At 32.9% G+C, this 24,517-nt stretch overlaps 1 protein-coding gene across 6 annotated transcripts in view; it reads left to right on the top strand.

Moving 5' to 3' along the window:
* The window catches only part of SEMA3A (semaphorin 3A), a 457,743-nt gene that overhangs the window by 400,463 nt on the left and 32,763 nt on the right, over positions 1-24,517 (top strand). For all 6 annotated transcript variants that reach the window (XM_074340665.1, XM_074340664.1, XM_074340667.1 and 3 more), the window contains 6 exons: positions 11,248-11,390; positions 13,033-13,147; positions 13,242-13,311; positions 15,744-15,888; positions 19,251-19,470; positions 22,400-22,491. In XM_074340665.1, the coding sequence (XP_074196766.1) occupies positions 11,248-11,390; positions 13,033-13,147; positions 13,242-13,311; positions 15,744-15,888; positions 19,251-19,470; positions 22,400-22,491 (785 nt within the window). The remainder of the gene's footprint in view (positions 1-11,247; positions 11,391-13,032; positions 13,148-13,241; positions 13,312-15,743; positions 15,889-19,250; positions 19,471-22,399; positions 22,492-24,517) is intronic.

The raw sequence follows: 24,517 nt of genomic DNA, 5'->3' as shown, positions 1-24,517 counted from the left end.
GGGTCATAAAAACTCTATGATGGAGGATGTTAAACAATGGATTGGCATAAACAAACTGAATATTGATGAAGTCAATCTTGGCATTATATGACAGGAAAAAAATGTAGGAAAGTGAGACTGATAACAAGAAACTAGAAGAGCTGTTGAAAGTTTCAGAAAAACTTCAAGGACCTAAATTAAGACATGAAAGATAAAGATAGATATGGAAGATATTTCGGAGGGATTGATAAAATTTCACTGGCGAGGAAGAAGTCAATACTATCCCAAGATCTGTATTGAGTGACTGTAATGCAGAAGGTGACATTGAGAAAGATGCGGTTCCAGGATGAGTAGGTATGGAAATGATGGACACGGGTGAGTTATCCTGAAGAGCTGAATATGTTCACTACATGAACATGGTCAAAAGTCAGCCAAAAAAAATGCTGCTCAGGCATTGACAGAGAATACAAGGAAACATCTATAAATGTCGCAGCACACCTAGTTTTGCTGGGCTAAGAATGTAGCTATTCAAGCCCCAGCATTGAGAATAAAGCCTCTTCTTGAATCTTTGAAATCCATGTCTCTTTATCTAAGTCAGTATAGAGAACAATGTTGCTGCTGCTCTTTTCAGTTTCTGACTCATTTTGATCTTTTCTTTCATTATGGCCTTCCAATGGGAAAAAGGAGCTCTTGATTTGCTCTTTGTTTCTGCCCTTTATCTTCAACTCCTATTTTTAAAAAAGATACTTACTTTTTGTTGACTTCAATGATGCTCTTCTTAAATGATTTCTGGTGAACAATACAAGGCTAAACAATAAAGCAGAGGTAACCATGCACTAACAATAAAGACAGTTCATATTTCATGATAGCATGTTGTTCTAAGGCTGGGTGTATTAATTCTACTGTCATTTGATCTTTGTAACATCTCTATATTCTCACTTTATGGTGAAAACTTTAGACACAGATGTGTTAAATAATTTGCTTATGGTCACACAGGTAATAATTGGTAGAGCTAAGCTAAATACTGCGATAGTCCACTAACTGCTGAGCAGTTACACTGCCATCTACATGAAGGCAGTTTACACACCATAAGACAATTGTACAAATAGAATAGTGTTCACTTTAATTCAAATTATCAGTGTCTTAAAGTGAAATGCACTATCCTAATAAGTAGAGGGGACTCTACTTCAAGGTTTTATCATTCAGGAGTTTGAATGACAAAACCCTGCCTCAGAAGAACTTAGTGAAGAAATACAGTATACCACTGTAAAGAATAATCTAGGGCAGGTGGGAAGATGTAACTACTCTAATGGAAATATAAACAGAATATTATGGAAATCCAGGACACAAGTATCTACCTCAAGAATTTAAAGAAAGTGTTATTGGAAGGTATTTGAAAAGGGCCTTGACAATTGGCATCATTCTTCATAGAGGTTTTGCATAAGTAAAGCCATTTAAGAATGAAAGTTCTGGGAATCCAGAGTGATAATATAGAAGGGTACAGGGGGGAAAGCAGTGGGAGGGGAGCCTACAACCGTGTTTCCCCAAAAATAAGACCTAGCCAGACTAGAAAAGAGAGAACTTTAATTAGGACAAAAGAAATAAAGGGAAAATACACTCAAAAATATGTTAGAGGTGTAATTGGGAGTAAATGCCAACTAAGTAGATATGGGAGATGAAACTGAAAGGATGAAAGTAGAAAATGTTTTCTCTTTGACTGTAGGATTAAATAAGGGAAACTATAAGGTCATTAATTTGGTTTGACATATAGAGTTGGAGTTGTCATAATTCACAGCGATGTTTGTGACCACTTCATTTGTTTCTTCTTGGTAAGTCCAATATCCCAAAGGCTTTTAACTTCCTCTGCACTAATTTGTCTTCAGTTGAGAAAAGCTGTGGAAAGTTTGATTTGGTTATGACCCTGTAGTTCAAATAGTCTCATTTTGTACTGGTAGAACACAGCAAGCTTTTCCACTCTTTTTTTTTCCTTTTTTTTTAAATAAATGTTAAAAACTGATTTGTTTGTTAAAATAGTAAACAAAATTATCAAATAGTGTATATAAACATATGCAACTTGGACATAGTGCAAAATACATCAGTATGACAACTTAATGCCAAGTGATGTGGTAGAAAGAACTTAGCTCTTGTTTACGTACTGGTTTGTACTTTGGGCATTTGCTGGGTTTTAATGTCAGGGTTTCTTTCTGAGATGAGTGTGGGTTAGAATAATGTATAAAAAGCACAAGGAAAGAGCACAATAAGCAGTACCTATTATTTTCACTTACCATTCATGCTCATCTTCCATCTTAATCAGCCCTTCTCTCCTTCCTGACGTGACTCATCTTGAACCTTTCTTCGGGTTAAACTATCCCGAGGGCCATTCATAGTTTCCCAGCCAGCTAAGTATCAAAAGTTTTTCCAGGCCTGTTCCTTGGCAGCCAGAGGTTTTTCTATTCTACAGCCAAAAATGATACATCCATTCTGCTTAGGCTGTTCACTAAGAATGTGAGATGACCTTATGCCGCATTCTCTAAATTCCCAATGTGCTGGAAGTTCCCATTCACGTTCTTTTAATGTGAGGGACGTTTTCCCCCTTATGTTGCCACAAAGCTGAAAGGGGAAGAAACCAGTCATTATGGCTGTTATCCTGATGTGCTGACTGTCATCTGGTGATGATATTTTTCCCCCATCACCAATTTCCCCACTAGTTAGCTTATAAGTATGTTTAAGCCTGAATCTGTGATATTGAGAATATTTTTTTTTAATTTTAAAAGCAGATTTTTACAAGTTACTAATTTATAATTCATTCTTCTTAGTTGTTTTTAACAGATTTAGAACTTCCTTATAATCTGGCTTCTGATTCAACTTGCTTTCCTTAGCAATTTGTTTATGTTACCATTAACTTTTAAACATATATTTGTACAGCATATTTCTCAAAGTTTTATAAACAGTGTTATAATAGCAGCTAGAAATTATGAAGGTCTATGATAAGCTGACAAAGGTAGAAAGAGAGAGAGAGACACAAAGAAAGAGAGAGAGAGAGAGAGGAGGGAGGGAGGGAGATATATGTAGATGTAGACATATATATATATATATATATATATATCTCATCTAATGTAATTCTCCCCGTACCTCACAGATAGGAAAACTGGGGCTAGTGACATTGATTTTTTGAAGTTACAACTATAGTGAGTAGAAGAAGCTTGCTTTCTACCCACTTTTCTCTGACTCTTGTCACAGAATAGTTTTTATATATGTACAGTGAAGACAGATTTTTTTTTGGCAATTGAAGATATGTATTTAGTAAAGATTATCCTTAATCAATGGGCATAACATCAGTAGGATCACCTTTCAATGTGAATAAAATAAGAGTATATATATATATATTGATATATATATATATTGAACTATATAAATTTTCAAGCCTTCCTTTTCCTCTCATAAGTGGTATCACAAACATTCTGAGAGATAGGTAATTTGTGTCATTTCTGCAGTGGGTTTATGTTTCTCCTGTTCTGCTTTGGAACCTCCTAACATGCTTTACAAGAGGATCGACTGAGTGTTTCATGGTGTGAAACTAGTCCTAGTAGCAGTTGCCCAAGAAAGCGTATAATCATTAATTCCATCCTCTATTCTAATGAACTATCTATAATTTATTTCCTAGAAAACCAATAGATGTCCTAACTTTTAAGTTTATAGATACCCTAAAAGCCTTAATTAATCATCCTGTAAATTGAATTTATTTTCAGGGAAAAAAAAAAAGTATTTTACCGTTTTAGTTGTATGTTCCTGTTCTTTGGGGGCTTGTTTGTGAAAGGGACGGTCCAGCCATATGCTGGTCAAAATGTTTCTGTACTAGAGATTCAGATTGATCCTCATGCTGAGCACAGCAAAATGTGTTCATTATTTAAATAAGCTCAAGCTGCCAAATGACTCATAAAGACAGCCGCGTGTCCTGTGCCAAGGTGTCATTTTCATTAAGTGCGAGATTGCACCTGTAGGACAGTTTCATTTGCAGCTGCTAAAAATATTTCAACAGAGAGGTACTGTTACAAGTGGCCGGTGGTGCCCAGGCCCAAACGTGAATTTTGCAAGAAATGCCATCTGTGGGATGAAGTGTGGAAAAATGTTCAGGGGGTGGTCAAGGAGGTAAAGGAGGGAGGAAAATAGAAGAAGAATATTTACTCAGTGTTTATTGCTATTATCATGATGAAAGGTCACATGCTTCACAGGACAGCAAGATCATTTCATACGATTATTTGTTTCGCTTCTACCATGTGCTCACGGCATTGTCAAAGTACCACAGAACCTGTAAAGACAAAGTTTCTTCCCCAAAGGCATACCATTTAAGTTACCGAGATGAGAGAATCCTTTCCAACTCCCCTTACTTTTCGTCGTGGTGTTTACATTGCAGTTTTGTGCTGGTGAGATTAGTGCACTTTGATCTTGCTGAAATGGATTTGGCCACTTTGTTTCGATGTTCAACTTTTAATATACATCCACATTGACTTCCTGCTTCACATCACAAGAAATATTTCAAATTGAAAAGATTTTGTTCAATAGCTGTCACAAGGGGTTTGTGAACTTTACAGAGTGGAGAACATTACAGTGTGGCAAGGTATCTAGGAACATTGTAACTGCGTCATGAAAAGATCTGTATACTCATATGTGTGCCTATTAGTTTCCATGGACTTGGCCACATTACAAGCAGGAATTTGTTTCTGGAGACTGCAAGTAAGCATTCTCCTCTTTAATAAGCTTCAGACACAACTTTAAAAGAAAAAGAAACTAGTAGGCTTGGGGTTTTCATTTCTGCTTGCCATCTGATGGGAATAACTGGAAGTAGAATAGCTTCCTTTTTAAATATCGTGAACTTTCTTAGGTTCCTAAGGTGATCACTTCATAAGTTATATAAATGTCTAATCACTATGTTGCATACCTGAAACTAATATAATAATGTATGTCAACTGCAATTGAAAAATAAAGGTAGGGGGGGAAAATGTCCCAGAATTAAACAAAACACATTTTAGTTCAGGAAATCTTAATTCACTCCTTAGGAATAATGCTCTGTTTCAGAAATTATGCTTAGCCTGGAAGTTATAGTCAGGAAAACAATCAGAAAAAAATACAAGGAGAAAGGGGAAAGAAAACAAGTGATTAAAATAGAGTTTTATGGACTCTAATTGAGGAATATGTAGGTGCCAGGGAATGGTTTGTGTGTTAAAAATTGATATATGTACAAGATGGTTAGGGAAGGTAAGCAAGAGGCAGGGAAAACGATTGCATGTGACTGCCAGGAGAGAAGAGATAAGGACCTACATTTTGGGTAATTACAGTGGGACAGATTCAAAATATGTTTAGGGGAATACTTTGTTATGTGTAGAAGCCCAAAGCAAGAGAGGGAGGGATATAGGACAAATGCTTGTCATAACAAATATGAAAATGAGGATACTAAAAAATGAATTAAATGTAAAGGAGAGGTAAATGCACACTTTATTTTCTGTTGTGTGAACTACATGCCTATGAAGATAGTAGGTACGGGGTTGTCTAGAATGAAAAGCAGATTCATTGAGGGAAGAGTAAAGGAACAGTGGTCAATTCTGCTGGAAAATTAAGTCAAGATTAGTTTGTGGATGACACTGATTGTCCTTAGTTTATCTCCTATTTGAGAGACACTGTGAATGTAACTGACAATGTTTCCCATCCCCCTCTTGTGCTAGAAAGCTTGGAGCTCAAATGCGGCTGACCTTACGTGTGTGTATGTATATGTATATTGATGAATATAGTAACTGCTCTTAGCCTGGTTTCTGGCTCAGAGTAACATCAGCCTTATTGTCCTTTCTGCTGTCACATCTTAATTTATGTGACTTTGCCATATCCTGTAATACCTAAAATCTGTTCTGGAAAATATATGATATAAATGCATTCATGCTTATTTCTATAGCAGTGTATGGATGGCTTAAAAGAAATAGATAATATATGTAGAAGACTGGTTAGATGATTCAAAAAACATGACTGTAAATTTAAAAAGAACATGAATTGTGCCGGCACCATTAAGACCATAAAACAGGGAAAGTAGTGAAAATGATAGCAGGAATAAGTCTGATGATAAATTTAGAGTGTAAAGTGAAATCCTTTGGGAGATGGAGGCAATTTAAGGTAAAACAACATTTTTTATCTAGGTGTGGATGTTGATATTAACCAGAATGGAAAAGTTGGGAGCAGAAGCAGTTTTAAAAGAGAAATTGACAAGTTTCTTGCTTGGTATGATGAATTACAGTTACAGTGAGATATCTAGGTAGAATATTTTAGTCAAAATTTTTACTTTTGAGCCCCTCTTCCTTCCCCACTCTCATATCTATCCTTCTTCAAGTGTTTCCTGTCTCAGTAAATGATTTCTATCTAACCACTTGTTTGAGTCACATGTTTCTTTATTTTTTTCATGATTTTTCTCACTACTCTTTATATCTAACAGCTCATCAATGAATGTAATCCATCAATTCTGCTTTCAAAAAATCCCAGCATACGTCTCCGTCTTTATACAGGTCAATTTTACCATCATTTCTCACCAACCTCCAGAATGGTCTTCTGCCTTCATTCTTGCCTCACTGTAACTTTTTTCTCTACAGCAACCAGAGTGATCTTCTTAAAATAGAAATCTGATAATGGCATCACTATGTTTAAAACACTTCAAATGGTTTCCCTTATAGCCATTAGGACAATAAACATCTGAACAATACTTTCTTTCTATTCTAGCCTCTGCTTAATTTTCTCTCATTATCTGTAACCACCTGTCTTCATGGACCACTCTGCATAACATTCTCTGTTGTTCCCGTCACTTTGCACATGTATTCCTTCTAGCTGGGACACTACTGATTATTCCTCAGGTCTTGAATTATATGTCATATCTTAGGAGAAATAACTCTCCATCATTCCTTCAAGGCATGATGAACTGTCCCTTCCATTTCCCACCAAATTCTTTCCAAACTCTTGCTTTTGCTCTTTCTGTGCAGTTTAATAATTGCTCTGTTTAATTGTTGGCATCCCCTCACAGACAATAAGCACCAGTGGATATAACACCTTTCACCATAATATACCTTAATCTTGTACATTCCAGATCACAGAGTAAGTGCTCAGGAAATATTTCATAAGTGAAAATAAAAATAGTGAGTGATTGCATGAAAAATAGAGATTGTTATTGGAATGATATTTTGTACATTGTTGGATTGAGAGCAATTATGAGAGAGTCCTTAGATGTAGAATGAGGATAGACCAGTCCTCCACAGTAAGGAAGAGAAGAAAAATGTGTGTGTGTGTGTGTGTGTGTGTGTGTGTGTGTGTGTGTGTGTGTGTGATGGTGGGTGGGGGGCGCTGAAAGAAGGAAAAGGAAGAAGGTCTTACTAAGCAGCCTTGGTCTTATCAGTACAGCAAATAACAAGTCCATCTTTGGAAAATACAGTTAAGAGATGGTAGTACATTAGTTGATTTGAAGATAATAAGGCTAACTTTAAACAGTTGTTGATAATAAATCTATAGTAAGTAAAATAATTCCTTAGAGACACCAGGATAAATAGCTTTAGGATAAATAACTTAAATTTATGGCACATCCATTTACTATAATTGTATGATTTTTTTTTCATTGTTGTTTAGATATAGGAGCAGAGGGAAGAAAGTTCTGGGGCTCTTTAAGGCAGGTAGAGTGGAGATTCCAGAAGCCAAGAGGTTCTAGGATGATAGGGAAGACAATTAGAATGACTAGAAAGTTCAGATTGGATAAAATGGGGAATTCATCAGTGAGGGGAGAAATCGACTGAGAGAATAAAAGAGGGAATAAGAGGACAAAATATCACAAGGAAAGGGAAGGTGAGATTTGGGGGGATTGAAGAAGTAGAAAATAATGAGCAGAGGTTTTGACCAAAGAGAAGAATTTCTAAATTTGAAATATTAGCAGAAGAATGTATCATTTTAAATTTTTGGAAGAGATCAACTAAAGACCTATTTTGTTTTGAAATAAGAATGATTTTTTTTCCAGTATAAGATATAATGTAAAAATTTTAAAGAAAGATTACATTAAATTGGTATTATTTTTCTTTGATATTCTCTTTTTCTAGTATTTTAATAAATTTGGTTTTTATTTTCTGTGTATAATTTATTCTGGGCTGTATCTGAAGCTATGTCAAATTGTTAATTCACCTAAAATATCCTCCATTCCTGTAGTATCAGATATTGAAGGAGAGATTAGGATTGAAGGCCCTTTTAACAATGGATGTACCTGATAACTTTCTCGAATTATTTCCTAGTAGAGTTCGCGTTTGTAAGGTGATAATTATACTCCCATATGTTAGAGAGGGAAACGTAATGCTTGTTAATGCCTTTTCTCGTGCCCAAATACCAAGTTAGGAGAATATTTACACATGTAAAATATTATTTGCTTTGCCATTTTTATGCTTCTAACATCGCTTTTGCTAGATTGTAGCTTTCTGAGAACAAAAGATACATATTTCATTTTGTTTTCTATACAGGGTCTCATATGAATTTATGATCAAATAAAAGATAATTGAATTTAATTATTTGAAATTCTTTTAAGTTATTCAAGTGTTTATATGAACAGCTACACTAATTTGGGAGGTAATATTAGACCAGCTTTTCCTCCATTGCTCCAGTACTAGAGAAGAATGTATGCTTTTTCATTTCAGTTCTGTAGCTGGATTATAATGAGGTCTCCCAAACTTAGCATGCGATTGAAGCTCCCTTTCAGTATCATCATAATGAAAATAACATACTACATTTGTCAATGTTTTATAAAGTTGTTTCACATGCACTACTTAAGTGTAAAATATTTGTTTTTATATAAACTATTTATAACAGACAAGGTGAATAAAATCCAATTTGAAATAACTTAATTTGAAATAAAATCAATTTGAAAATTAAGTGTCTGAGGTCTGAGAAGAGTCTTGTCAAAATTTCACAAAAGTTGCAAGTGATGAACTGCGTTCTTTCACACACACGTGCCACATTTCTAGAAGCCTATGTTAGTCAATGAGGTACTAATTCTTTGGTTTATAACATAATAATTCCTACCATGTCACATTAATTATTTTTCTCACTATTCCTCATGAGGTAAACACATACAAATATATTTATGTATATGAACAAGTAGAAATTTATGAAGACAATCAAGCTTTGTGATAATTATTAATGTTAAAATAATTCATTTTATGTATCTTTAGAAAATTCTGGTGCTAAGTGATTCCAACTTTTAAGTTATTATTCTCCTACTGTTATTCCACTGGAACACTGAATTTTAAATATGAATAGGTAATATTTTATGTTTTCCATTATTTACAGAGATTGTTTAATTTACCTAAGAAGGATAGTGGAGTGTAGCCCTGTGAAATATACTAAGCACTGTGAAACATGCATGGTCCCAGAGTAGATGTTAAAAGAAAGTTACAAGCATGGAAAACATGACAGCGATGATTATTTACTGGTGTAAAGATTAAGACACAATCACATGTATAAATCTACTTTCAGGATTCTGAACTCTTTTCTGATCTTGACAGTGTGGTGCTGATGTGTGTGTGTGTCTTTGTGTGTGTGTGTGTGTGTGTGTGTGTGTGTGTGTTTCATTGTTAACTTGATAACACAATACACCATAGGAGTAAAGGTAGGTACTGTAAGAATTTAAATACCTGCAATGTCCTAAGTGCTTTCAGTGAGATAAACTCACCTTTTTAGTGTGTTAGATGTTAAAGCCATAAAGCTAGTACATATTTTTATACAGTTTCTATGAGCCACAATCATATCAACCTAAGTATTTACATAACTATTTTTTGAAGTAGGGCTCTAAACATTGCTGATATACCTTATTCATAATCTAAGCATTCTCATTTTTTTCCATTTTTCTTTTCTTACCTCCTTGCACAAATATTCATTGAATGCTCACTATGTTTTAAACTCTAGGATCATAGCATCAAATAGAAAATGCCAACTTCTTGTTCTCATCGAACTAATATTCCATTGGGGTGAGGAAGGAGAAAACAATAGGAGATGAAGATCAGATATATATATAGAGAGAGAGAGAGAAAGGGAAAGAAAGAGAGAGAGATTAGCAGGTGATCAATAATGTTAGGAAGAAAAATAATGCACGAAAATAAATAAAGAATGCCGTGAAATAAAGATTTTAGTGCTTTTAAAGAGGGTAGTCAACAAAGATCTCTATGATAATGTTATGTTTGAACAAAGACCTGAATAAAAGTAGGAACCCAGACTTTATATATATGAGAGCAGAGAGTTACACAGGGAGGAAAGATCTGAGGCAGGATGGAGAATGCTTGACTTGTATGTGAACAAGAAGGGGTTTGGTACGACTGTCCAGGAATAAGTTAGGAAAGAAAGTGTAGGTAGAAGAAAAGGCATGCAAAGTAGCAGGGACCAGATCATAAATGGCTTCTGGTCATTGGAAGAATTTAAATGTTATTGTGAGTGATTTGGAAAGCTACAGAAGGGTTTCGGCAGGAAAGTGACATATCAGAGCTTCACCCTGGCAATTGTGTGGAATAGATCGAGGTTGGTAAGATTGAATCCAGGAGACTATGAAGCAGTGGTGGTCTGGGAGGGGCTGGTCACAAAGGATGTGGTAAGACGTGGTGAGGAATAAGGATGTGTTTATAGAAAGACTGTGAGATATGAGAGACAGGGAACTCAAGTGTGGCTCCAGGGATTTTGGCTTCAGTATCTGGTAAAGGACATTGCCATCTACTGAGATGGGGAACAACATGAGAGGATTTGTTTTTTTGTTGTTGTTGGTTTTGTTTTATGTGGATCTCATCTCTTTCCTCCCACCCAGATTTTTCTGGAGACTGGAATAGATTAATTGGTATCTTGATTTAAACTATTTTATGCTTGAAAGGAAGAATATTAATGGTGATGGCAATACATAATATTTTATAGTACTTACAGTTTGCAAAATATTTTAATATCCAGTAATGCATTTTCATTATGTGGTCACACTGAGGATTGCTGCACCTACTCCTAACTTTCTGGAAAAAAATAATTAATGAATGTTTTTATGAGCTATAAGGTGATCTGTCACATACTTTAAAATGTATAAAGAATGGTTCACGTATACTAAAAAAAGTGAACTAAGGAAAGATTATTTCTTAAAATATGTGAAATAGGAGTTAAGAGAAAGTGAAAATGGACTGTAATGAAGGGTATTACTTGTCAAACTGTGAATTAATATACATCTTATAATTTGTCTCTCAGATCCAAGGTTCATTAGTGCCCACCTCATTCCAGAGAGTGACAACCCTGAAGATGACAAAGTATATTTTTTCTTCCGTGAAAATGCAATAGATGGAGAACACACTGGAAAAGCCACTCATGCTAGAATAGGTCAAATATGCAAGGTGAGGTAAAGAAAAAAAAATTGAGGATGATTTTGTCCAATCACTGTTTTATTTCTTTTTCTTTTTCACCTATTTTCAGAAAGAATGAAAAGCTGGCTAAACAGCTTGACTGATAACTATAAATATTTAAATAGTAAAAATGGATTGAAAACATATTATACTTGCTTATGGATAATTAATTCTTCATAGTCGAACATTCAGGTAGAGGTTGTGAGGCATTACTCTACAATTAATTAAATGACCTTAGTATGTAATTCTAGAGAAATATATATTTTTATCATATCACCTGGGAGAATATACCTTTTTTTGTATTATTAGACCTAGCACAATTTTCTACAATATGTAAGTTTTGAATGAATATTTGTTGTTAGGATAACTAAAATATTAATATAAAAGAAAAACATTACAACTTGTTTTTATAAATTGATTATTATAGCATCGTATGTACATATACACAACACGCACATAATGTTGAAAATCTGAACTTTATCTGAATAATTCATTTACTGTGTAGCACAAACTTGGATCTAATATTGCATTATAATGTTATATAGAATAAAAATTGTTCAATTTTTAAAAAATATTTATGAATTAGTTTCAGTGTGAAGATGTGATGGCAATAATATTCTTTCATCTATTCTGTATAGTACAGCATATAGGCAATATGAATAAAGCCAATTTTGTTATATATTAAAGCACCTTTCATCTCAAGAAAAATCACATAGTGAATCCAATAATTATCTTAAAATGGAATTATTTCTTTTTAAGAAAATATTATGAAATTAAAAAAAAATCTGCTGTGGGGGGTGGGGATTAGCCTCCTTGATACCCCAATCATGATCTAATTATTGATCTCTAGTGTATTGAGGTGCTGGAAAATTATAAGTTTTAATGATCTGGAAACATATAAATAATATGGAAAATATATGAGAATCTTTTCGCAAGAAAATATAGATCATATTTAAAAGTACTACTTACAAGGGTTAAAAAAATCTTTACAGTATATAAAATCACATAAGCAAAATATAAATCAGTATTATATTTTTGAAGGGGCTTTTTCAAAATGGGTCACTGGAATGAGTTTATTAAGGTTTATGCAAATATTTTTTCAACATATTTGTAAAATCAGCATTACTTCAGTAGTTTAAACTTATAAAATATTCAAAGCTTGCATGAATTGTTTGTGATGTATTTTCAGCATGGGTTATAAGCTATGCATTTATTCTTCCATTCAGTACATACTTATTAAGTGCCTACTATGTGCCACTGTGTTCACTACTGTGAATCAGCCTACTTAGTTTAGTAAGATCTCAAGATGCATATGTAGGAGAGAGATTTAAATCAAATCAAAACAAACGCATTAGTAATAATTGTTTATTGCACAGAGGTAATAATTTTAAAAGTAAAGTGACTTTTTAATGCTAGCGGAAATTTATTGCAAATCATTCCTTGAATAAAGTTGGAGTGAATAGACTTGATCAACAATATCATAAAAAAAAACCATACATACTTTTATCTAGTCATTTAAAATTCCTCATTTTGAAATATGAGAAATTGTGATTTGTATCTATCTCAAGATAGGGAAATATTTGAAATTACCATTTGCATGCACAGTTCTTTAAACTGCATTCTCTCCTTTCAGAATGACTTTGGGGGGCATAGAAGTCTGGTGAATAAATGGACAACATTCCTCAAAGCTCGTCTGATTTGCTCAGTGCCAGGTCCAAATGGCATTGACACTCATTTTGATGAATTGCGTAAGTAGTTGATGATGTTTTATAGAGAATATTTGTTTAGACTTTGCCATAATCATAAAAAAATGCAATTTTTCCCAATTTTCTTTTCAAACAGAGGATGTATTCCTAATGAATTCTAAAGATCCTAAAAATCCAATTGTATATGGAGTGTTTACAACTTCCAGGTAAACAACTTTTTACTATCTTATTATCATAGAAACTCCGTGTCCTTTAGGTGCTTTCCCATATTTTTGAGAGAATAATGGTGGCTTAACTTCTGAGGTGGTGTGTATTCTTGGATGACTGATATGTTATGATCTAAATAGCCTTTTTTTTAATCAATTTTAGCAAAGAATATCATCACTATAAAAAGAATAGTGAAAAATGTTATATGGCATGCCCTATTTATAACTTTGACATTAAAATTTTGAGTGAAAAGTAGAATATTATAAAAAGGGAAACCTTAGTTTTGGTAAGTTTATTGTCATATAAATTAAGAGTGAAAAACTTTTTCCTCCCCCTCTGCTATCTCTTCTCCTCTTCTTCTCCATCTCTTTTTTTTTATTCACGTTCTCTCCCTCCCCCTCCTCTCCTCCTTTTCCCTCTCCTCACCCTCTTTTCCCTTTTGCCTCTCTTCTCCTTTCCCTATTTCCCATGTCCCCCAAGGCTCTTGCTGAAAATCAAGCAGCAATTATCTCCTATTACACTCAGTATAAAGTTTACATTTTATGGAATTGTTAAAGGAAACATATATTTACCGACACAAAAATAGGGATATGCATTCATATATGGATAAAATGTATAAAATAAAAATTATTTATAATCAAAAGTCATGTAAAGTGCTGCAAGGGACTGTAATAGCATAAAGAGAAAGATTAACTGCAATATCCCACACTGATTGATTCTGTAAATATTAAAACCATTACAAATTGATTGGACTTTTTTATTTAATAATTTTTAAAATAACAAGTGAAAATTAAGAAACCCATATACTAAAACTATATACCATTTCCTGTACCTAAATATTTTCCCTCTTTGATAAAAAAAAAAAACCAGAATGAGAATTGAAGAATGTGAGAGGTCCAAATTACACAAACTTTAATCCATCATTCTGCTTCCTCGATGCCTGTATAATGATTCTCAGACTGGAGCATGCATCAAATCACTTAGAGAGCATGTTAAAATACAGATTGCTAGGCCCAGTTCCCAGAGTTTCTGTTTCAATAGAATTGAGGCCAGACATAAGAATTTGTATTTCTTACAGATTTGTAGGTAATACCCATTTTATGTTGTTGGTCTAGGAACATACTTTGAAAATCACTGGCTTAATGTAACGTAAATTTCACCTCCCTGCTTTAGTGAGATGGATGTCTGTATGTGAGGTGGTCTTTATAGCTGTAAATCATAATCAAGTCTCTGAATAATGACTGATTTTATCAATAGATTAGTAAAGTATATAACAATAGAAAAGGGACATAGAAACATTACAAACTATGATGTATGAAATATGTATTAAGTTTCTATTCTATTATGAAAATATGGTTATTAAATTCTATAGCTGTTTACTAGATTGATGCTGTGTCAAGTACCATGCAATATGTAATTGAAGTTACAAAAAAGAGCCCGGTATGGTTCCTTCTTTCATGAAGCTTGCACTCTACTAGACATTATCTATATACTGCAGTTTCTAATAATAAACTCTTATGAATATATGTCTTTCATTTGGTCTGATTTATATGTAATTTGCTATGCGTAAAGATTGGTTAAAAGATAAGCATTCTATATTTTAAATGTACACTACTGTTTTATATCCCTGTATAAATGTATCTGTCAAGCTGCAGATGTAAAGCAAAATAAAACGGAAAGTTGTGGCAGTTCATGGCAAACTTCCAGTTCGCTTCAATTACCTGATTTTTGTCAAGCAAATGCTGAGGATAATGCTATAATACCCCACTCTGACTAGGGTGTAATAGCTACTAACTTAAAATGACTTTCTGTGTTGAGAGGAGATGATTTTAAATGCCTTCACACAATTTACTTGACCTACTATTTATGGTGTTTCGGAAGTTAAAAGTAATATAATGTAACATACCACATGACATTGACTATTCATTTTATGCATCAGTTTCAGCTTATAAAATGAGTTCTTAAACATTCTTGCTTGTTGAAAAGTTCTCTAATTTTGTTAATCATTCTTGAGGCTTAACATATTACCAAAGTTTATATTTGTATGACTATTTGATATCAAAATTAAACATTGCTTTTTAAAAGATCATATATATATGTATATATATATAGATAGACATATATATGTATATATATATGTACACATATATATATGTTTTATTAGTTTATGTATGATATGAATGTATATTTTCTATACATAATAAAGACAGTTTCATCCATGCCTTCTATTGTTGAGAATCATAATTGGTTCTTTTGTGTATTGTTAAAATATATATGTGACTAAAAAAAGTCTCAAACACTATTTGAGATGGCTATGAATTTATGCTCAATTTCGATAATTGATATCTGAAATTAAAGAACTTAGTATCAACAGTTCTCTTGCCATTGTATAAAGATGAAATTCTGTTTTTCTTTTCTCTCTCTTGTTTAGTAACATCTTCAAGGGGTCCGCTGTGTGTATGTACAGCATGAGTGACGTAAGAAGGGTGTTCCTTGGTCCATATGCTCATAGAGATGGTCCTAACTACCAGTGGGTGCCTTACCAAGGAAGAGTCCCCTACCCACGACCAGGAACGGTAAGTGGCTGAAGGGTTTAAAATATAAAATGAACAAATCCTGCTGAAGGTTAAAAAAAAAGCAACTATAAACATATTAAATACAGATAATGTAAAACAAAGATCCCAAGACTATAAATGAAAGCAAGGCAAGTATTTTCTGTGACACCATGGAATTCCACATTTAAACACGTGTTCTTTATAAACATCAGTGTTTAAGTTCAGGGCTTGCCTGTTATGAATACCCGTAATTTTTGAGAACTAGAAATTGAATGGGTAGCCTTATTTATTTTCTTTTCAAAATGGGATATAGCGAAAATGGCCTTCATGGTGAGTTGAAACTTTTAGGGCACACCAGGACATGTTTTCTCTGATCATAGAGAAGGCTCAAGGAGTGCACATTAAACAGGAGAAAAACATTTTGTTTAATTGATATCATCTTCCCGTGGGAATGGGACACAGCCCTGAAGTAGGTAAAGATATGTGAAAAATCTCATAGAGTGAGCAGGGCCCAGGTATAATATTTCACCAGATGCCATCTACTACGTATCACCAACCTCTCCCTTTTCCCTCCAGCAATCCTGGGGCACACTCAGGCTCAAAAAAAAAAAAAGAAAAAAAAAGACAGAATTCAAAATAAAACCAGCTTTGAATCTGCAATTTAAAGAAGGAAGAAAAAAAGAAAAGACTCCAATATAGTAGAAAATGAGTGAAGTTGCTACGAATATGATATTGATGTAATACAATATTTGAATAGAACCATCCACTTAAGTGTAACATTTTTTTGAATCCTAACAATCTTTAAGGAAATAATTTCATATAATGAAAAAACTTGTATTTGAAATCTAACAATTACTTTCATGTAAGTTTTATATTCCATTAAATTCAAGTAAATTATGTTTTCTATGATTTTATTAGGCATATTCTTTTAATATTCTTGTTTTTCTCTGTATTTCTAAAGATTTTTATGAGCAAATTGAAAATTTTACAAATACCTAAATAGGCTTTCAGAAGAATAAATGAACAAGATGGAATATTTATTGATTATACAAAGTCCAATGGGTTTTATAAAAAGCACAAGATACTCCATTTCGTAATGTTTTTTTATTTTGTTGGTGGACTGTTTTATATGCCTATGTCTGTTTGTATCTCTATGGCTAATTAATGCCACTATTCTAAATATAAACTGACTCTTTCTAGCTTCATTTCAACAAACTTGGTGGAATTCCTTCAGTGTACTAGATATTGTGCTACTATTTGGAATTGCAAAGTTTTTTATCTGAAGATGTGTAAAATACATTTGAAATTAATAATAGTAATTAGAAAGTATCATGTACCAGACCCTGTTCTAAGAGATTTCATTTCATATATATATATATATATATATATATATATATATATCACATATATATGTGTATGTATATATATATGTGTGTATATGTATATGCTGTAGATGCACTTACACACACACACACACACAGAGTGCAAAAAATATATGCACATTTTAAGAAAGGAAAAAACTGTATTAAAATTGTAACACTCAATATATACCAATAACAATAGATGAATACAAATCCCATGTATACATTGTTTTGGTACCCCCTGGTATATAATATGCAACAGCCCAGTTATTGTTCCTACTTCACAGATGAGAACTCGTCGGCAAGGAGAGGAGCCAGGATTCAGTCCAGGCAGCTTGGTTCTAGAGGCTGTGTTCTCGCCCAGTATTCATAGGAAGTTCTTATACCATGGGAAATTAAGTCAGCAATATGCATGAAGTCCTAGAGACAGAAAACAGAAAGTATTGCCTAATCTAGGAATTAGGGAAGAGCTGCCAGAAGGACCTAACACCTAATGCAATAAATGAAATTTACTTGGATGAGTTCATTAATCCCAAAAGGTGGCAGTTGAGGATATGTCATTTCAACACTACTGGAAAAAATATATTAAGTGACCTTCAAACAATGTGTCAGTAGAATGGCACTTTCTTTATTTTTAAAGAAAAACTTACAGCTAAGTAGTACTAGGTATAAAAACAAAAGGCCAATAAAGCAAGAGAATGAGACAAATTATAGGATAAAATGAAAAATAAATTAATTCCTTACTTTAGCTTTTAATTACACATATCTAAATTTTTGCAAGCTATATTTAAATGGCAATAAAAAAGCAAAAAATAATTTTAAATGCCCCAAAATATGTTTTATTGCTTCTTCTAGGAATTTATATAGTTTTTTTATATTCCTACAACATTAAATAAGCAATTTTATAATTTAGTTAAACAAAAAGTAATTCTTTAAATCTTTTGTAGTATTAGCGTGTGTGTATATATAATATATACACATATAATGCATATATTCATAAATAGATCAATAATCTTCCTATTTCAAAACAGATTTACTTATTTTATCTCTCATGAATTATTAATAATCTATATCAAGGTAATTGCAGACAATTGATTTATCCTTTAAAGCCTCCTGTAAGAACCTCTCTATATTCCTTTTAGTGCCAAAGCTGTTACATTAAGTGGCAGAAACCACGTAAGTGTAAGACAAAATGGAAGAGACTGGAGATATTATATTCTGAATGCTTGTACCACATAATTAAATGGAATTAAAAGAGACAGTGAAATCTGAATTTTCTCGTTTTTGTCTTATTGCCTTATGTGGAGGATTTATACCCAAAGAAGATACCTTGACAGCACGCCCTTTCTGGCTCTCTATGGGTCATCTGTTTTCTGTAATCCATTCTGATTGGTCAGTTTCTATTCCGTACAGGTTGCTAAGCACTTTGAGTAACACCTCTCCTTATCCCTAAAATTACTTTAATTATTAATGATATATACTAGTTTCGGTAAGTTTCTTTTTCAGGGTTTTGTCAGAAACAAAGTAATAAAGTATAGCTTATATGGGCTGTTAGTATGAAAAGAGCATTTGTTTTTTAGCATCTGCCAGTAGGATACAAATCAAATATGTCCAAGAAAATCATTGAGTTTCTCTAATGATTAACCACATATGGTTTTAACATATTCCATTAATCATTTCAAACAATTCACTCATGATATAAAATATATGATGTTGCTAGTAACAGAGGCATCAGATTCTCCCATATACTGACTCTGTTAGATATATTTGCAATTTTCAGTAAGAGATGATGACATAGCTAAACCGCAGTGAGATTTAAGATATGTTTAGGAAATACATAGTACATATTACATCTACTAATTTAAGTAACATTATTTTTTTTTAATTTATCAGTTACTTAACTTTAAAAAAAAGAATCACAGGTTTAGATCCCTAGACCATTTAGGTCACACATTGTTGCATAATTTATAATCCTATTCATTATATTTTAACCAAAATATATTCTTCCCTTTATCTTAATAGTGTCCCAGCAAAACATTTGGTGGATTTGACTCTACAAAAGACCTTCCCGATGACGTTATAACATTTGCAAGAAGTCATCCAGCCATGTATAATCCAGTGTTCCCTATAAATAACCGCCCAATAATGATCAAAACAGATGTAAATTATCAGTTTACACAGATTGTAGTGGACCGAGTAGACGCAGAGGATGGCCAGTATGATGTCATGTTTATCGGAACAGGTAAATATTTTCACTTCAGCTCTAAATTTTCTTCCAAACCATTGAGTTTAACTGATTACGTATACTAAGAACTGAAGGAAGGTTTTTATAGTCACTTCAAGGTATAGTTAACCTCTAATAAATGACCAAAAATCCTGAACATTCTACCATTATAACGTGTTATCTTTTTAAGCAGGTTGACATATATTAAATTAAATTTCCTTTTCAATCAAGAGTTGATAAATGTAATCAGGTAAAGCTAATGATTAGGTGAACAATTGATGTCTATAATTGAATCATAACTCTTTTCTGGACAGTGGCTTTTTAGAAAAAATGTATTGCTCAAACCATACCTACAATTCCTAAGGTAGTCAATAAAGGTTTCTGAGTAAATTTATGCAAAATTATCTTAACTTTAAAATTACCATAGAGTGCAAATCTCCTAGCAAATAAATGTTGGCAACAAAATTTGTTCAGTATTTTGACATACAATGAGAAAACACACACACACACACACACACACACACACACACAACATACTTCATCAGAAAAATTTAAAAAAAGAACCTAAGGAATCACCACATACATTTAAGATCCATTTCTATAGAAATTATTTTATTAATTCTAAGACTGGAAACAAACTTTTTGCAGGTATATTTTCAGAAAGAATTCCATTGCTATTTTGACATATTATTTTATTTTTCCCCTACTCTCTTTAATAATATTATTTTGAAAGTACCAGTTACAAATTTGAAACTTGCTACTTAGGGTCAGATTCCAAGGTAATAAATTCCTAGACTCCATTAGCATTGTTAACTGACATAAATCAATGGGAAACAGAGTGAGTGCTCCACTGAAACCTTGTATAATAACATTTATTTTCCCTTGGTGAGAAACAGAAAAAAATTGCATTAATTACAGAGGAATGGCAACTGTGCACTAAGTGCTTTAAAGACTTAAAGTTTTATAACAAAATTGTGAAATATGTTATCAGGTGTAATAATGTGAGGTTCTGAGCAATGCATTACAGTCTCTTTTTGTGAGTGAGAAAGTTTCTCTATCAAATAAAAGAATCCCAGTGAGACTCAGTTTGATAAAAGTCAATGAATTACAAATATCAACTTCTAGTTATAAGTGTCTTTAGAAAGGATAAGATGACAGGATTTCTCTTCAATAAATATTAGTTTATTTAATGTCAAATTATAATAGATATCTCTACAGAATAGTTACGTTTGTTCACTAATGTCACACTTGCCTGTTTCTTCACCTCTGGCCTAAGCATGTTGAGAAGTCCCTCACTCATTGTCAGTGCAACAAAAGCTTGCTTCTGACTGTTTGACCAAAGAAACCCAATCATGAGTTTTTAATTCCTCTTGACACAAGTGGCCCTTAAAGGAGCCAGTTTCATGAGCATGTTGAATATCTGATGATGTGCATGGCTATCGGTCAGCACAGACCAGGGTCATCTGTCAGCAAAGTAAATTGATTACAGTAATTTTATCTTTTAACTAAGTAGTACATCATAGTGTATTGATCCTAGTTGAGTAATCTGATTCAATTTGTGTGAAATTGTTTGAAATACTACTCAGTAAAACTGGATCTGGAGCACAGATAAAGTTATGTTTGGATACTGGAGATCCATCAGAGGCACAGAGTCAATTAACCTAATTTACCTTCAATCTTTGGTGTTATGAGTAGTCTAATGTCCTGTCAACGTAGAAGGATCCTCTTAAAAGTGTCCATTTTGTTTTGTTTTGTTTTTGTTTTGTTTTGTTTTTTAACTTTTTTAGGGTTACAGTAGCAATCTTTTTGATCTCACATAACGTATATCGAGCCCCTGAAAATGGTTATCCATGGTATGAATACGTTGCATTATTTTTCTGGTGTAACTTATTCTTTACTAACAAGATTTTCTGCTCAAATAATGAGCCTGATAAACGTGATTAAAATGAACCAATTGAAGCTGAAAATAATTCATTAGCTGTAGAAGAATTGGAATGTTGAAGAATCAGTTTTTTGTGTGTGTTTTTTTTTTTTTTTGGTTTTGGTTTTTTAATTTAATAAGGGTCTATTCTTCAATCTATTAAGGAATAGGAACATGCCTGTAAATACTGGAAAATTAATATCTTCTTAACCCAACTTAGAGTAAAAGTGACAACTCTTATTAAAACAATCTGTTTTATCAGTGAAGATTATAATAAACAATGCTTGAAATTTACAGAACGTGTTCAGTTTTTATGATTTATGCTTCTTAATTTCAAATTTCTTCAGTACTTTAAAATTGATTAACCAATATGTTAACTAAAACTGATTAACCAATTGGAAAAAAAAACTGTAATAAGTAATCCAAGGTGTTTATTTTGAGAAATCAGGTTATTGTCATTCATTACTTAATGGTCATTGAGCTGCAGTTAGGGGCCTCCAAGTACTAAAGACTTTCAGGCGACAAAAGGATGAATAGCCAGGCTCTGAAGCTCTAGCTACCTGTTCTTTGTTCTGTTGCTTGACAACATTCCTTGCATTTTGCATCTGCATTAAATCTCCATCATAGTCCCTGATTTCATAACAAAAGTGGAAAAACCTGTCATGTCAAAGTATTAGCTTTCTTTTTCCTAAAACATCCGACAATTGAGATTAAAAATAATAAAAATAATCAATCCAATATAGTGATTATTACATATTTTTCAATTATGTAAGTTCAGGATAAACTCATCTTCAAAGCTTTGTGTATTTCTAAAAAGTCAATTATTTTTATTCCACGTCTCTGTTTATAGTTTATGTAGTTGCATGAAATGCATTTGAATAAATTACTAATGCTGTAACAAAGATATACATTAAAAGGACGACTGAGGTCAAAATGTTCTTTCTGGTCAAATACTGATTCCTTTCATTAACACTAAAGTCTGTTCAGATCTGTTTAAGTTGTGCTCTTCTCTACTTTCTTTCAAAGATGTTGGAACAGTTCTTAAAGTAGTTTCAATTCCTAAGGAGACTTGGCACGATTTAGAAGAAGTTCTGCTGGAAGAAATGACAGTTTTTCGGGTGAGTGCTGCTTAATTTCAAGTGTCAACAAGCTCACTTGTATGTCTTTCCCCCAGGACAGCTGCACACTAAACTTGGTACGGACAAGTAGTCTAGCATACTCTTCTAATTAGCTTGTCAATTAGAAAGCCAGACACTAGTCAAAATAAACCTTGAAATGTTCAGTGCTAGTTAAATCTAAAAATGTAAAGAAATATAATCTTGGCTCATATTTTGTTTCTTCAGTGATAAAATATATGATTTACACTTTATATTATTTATGTAAGTTACCTCAATGAACAAATTCCATGTACTCCCCCACTAGTCAAAACTTTCTCTTTCACAATTTTCAGCATAAGTGGGATGATAGGTAACTTCCATGAATGTACTAAGGGAAATGAATATACATTCAGAATGACAGGGGAATGAAGACATTTCAACCATTTTGTAGCTTATTCATGAATCGTTTTATATTTTCTTAAAGAAATCATTTGTTAGAAAAGGAGGCTTGAGGTTTTTATATCACTGGTGGCAAATTTGTTATGGATTCTGAGTCTACACATTTGAGAAATGTTCAGATATATGTCCCTTTGTACTGAATCATGGATGGCCCAGGTAAATTTATATAGGATTTGGGGTAGAGGCAGCAGGATAGGTTGATAGAGAGAGAAGAACTCAAGTAATATAAACACACCACATGTCTGTTGTTCCTTTTGGAAAGTTAATTTAATAGAAAGAGTTGAATTGAAGCACACTTTGATAAGAATCATTTATGAGATATGACAGGGAAGTATATGCCTATAAAAGGTGTTACTTCAGTTTTTGATAAAGCACTAGAGCAAACATATGAGACTGTAAAATAAAGAAACTGGAATTTGAAGAATTTTATGGACAAAATGAGAAAACATTGGATCTAGTCTCACAACTTAAAATGATCTCACTTAGTTCCAGTGTGTCAGATACTTTATCTATAAAATGAAGCAGCTGGATTAAATTTTTCAGTTGATTAAATATTTTAATTGTAAGCAAAGTCTCCCTAAGGCTTTTCTTAGCCCCATATTTCCAGACCATCTTATTAACTCAGTAGGGCTCTTGCTCACTATTAAGTACTATTTAGAAGAGAAAATGAAGTATAATATGCCAAGCTCCCAATGTATATTCATTCAACTAAAATTGCGATTAGCACTGAAACAAATAACTGGTAAATCATGACATAGACATCCTGTAATAACACTAAACGATGTTCTAATGGAAAGAGTTTAGGATCTTCAGTCATATATCTACATGGTACTTCACTTAGGAACACTTATACGGTCCCTTTGAGCATGCCCATCAGTAAAGCAATGAAAATAAGCCTATTTCAGAAGGAGGCTAGGAGAATTAAAGCATCCACGATAGTGCTAGAGACTGTGATAAAAACTGTACCGTTAATGTAATTTTTTTCTAGTTTAGCTACACTGAAAATAAGCCACATTTCCAGTAGTCTTTTCAACTACTTCTTGCTGTAAGTCTTCAAAATAATAAAATTGTTATAATTATATCATGATTTTTAAAATCAGGTACTTTGACCTTTATTTATGCCTGCTATAGAGTGATAACTACCCCTGTGGTTCACTAAGTTCTATTTCAGTATTTACACATTGATACTTGAGCCTATAAATTCAAAAATACAATTATCCAAATGGACTGTGTTAGCAATATAGAGTAGTCCACCTAGATTTAGCAAACAAATTATGGGCACTAAAGGGTAGATAAATAAATTGCTGTCTTGTGTCCATTGTTGTGCCTCCCAGAACCTAAAATATGTTTTCCTCCAACATTTATTAAATGAATGAATAAATCAGTATTGATGAAAAAATGAAATATATGAAACTAAAGAGTTTAAGGTCTTCAAGGGAAACCATGCATAATGTGAGGTGCTAGAGTATGAGGACAATAAACTGGGAACAGCAACAAGTTGTACTGCTGATTATATCCCATATTACTGTCCAGTAGAAAAAAAATTTACCAATTCTGTATATTTGGAAATTTATACTGCCACCGCTGT

This window comes from Rhinolophus sinicus, linkage group LG09 (genome assembly GCF_036562045.2).
Source record: "Rhinolophus sinicus isolate RSC01 linkage group LG09, ASM3656204v1, whole genome shotgun sequence".
NCBI classification, from domain to species: domain Eukaryota; kingdom Metazoa; phylum Chordata; class Mammalia; order Chiroptera; family Rhinolophidae; genus Rhinolophus; species Rhinolophus sinicus.
The sequence above is the reverse complement of the archived record's forward strand: the minus strand, read 5'-3'. Positions and strand labels throughout refer to the sequence as shown.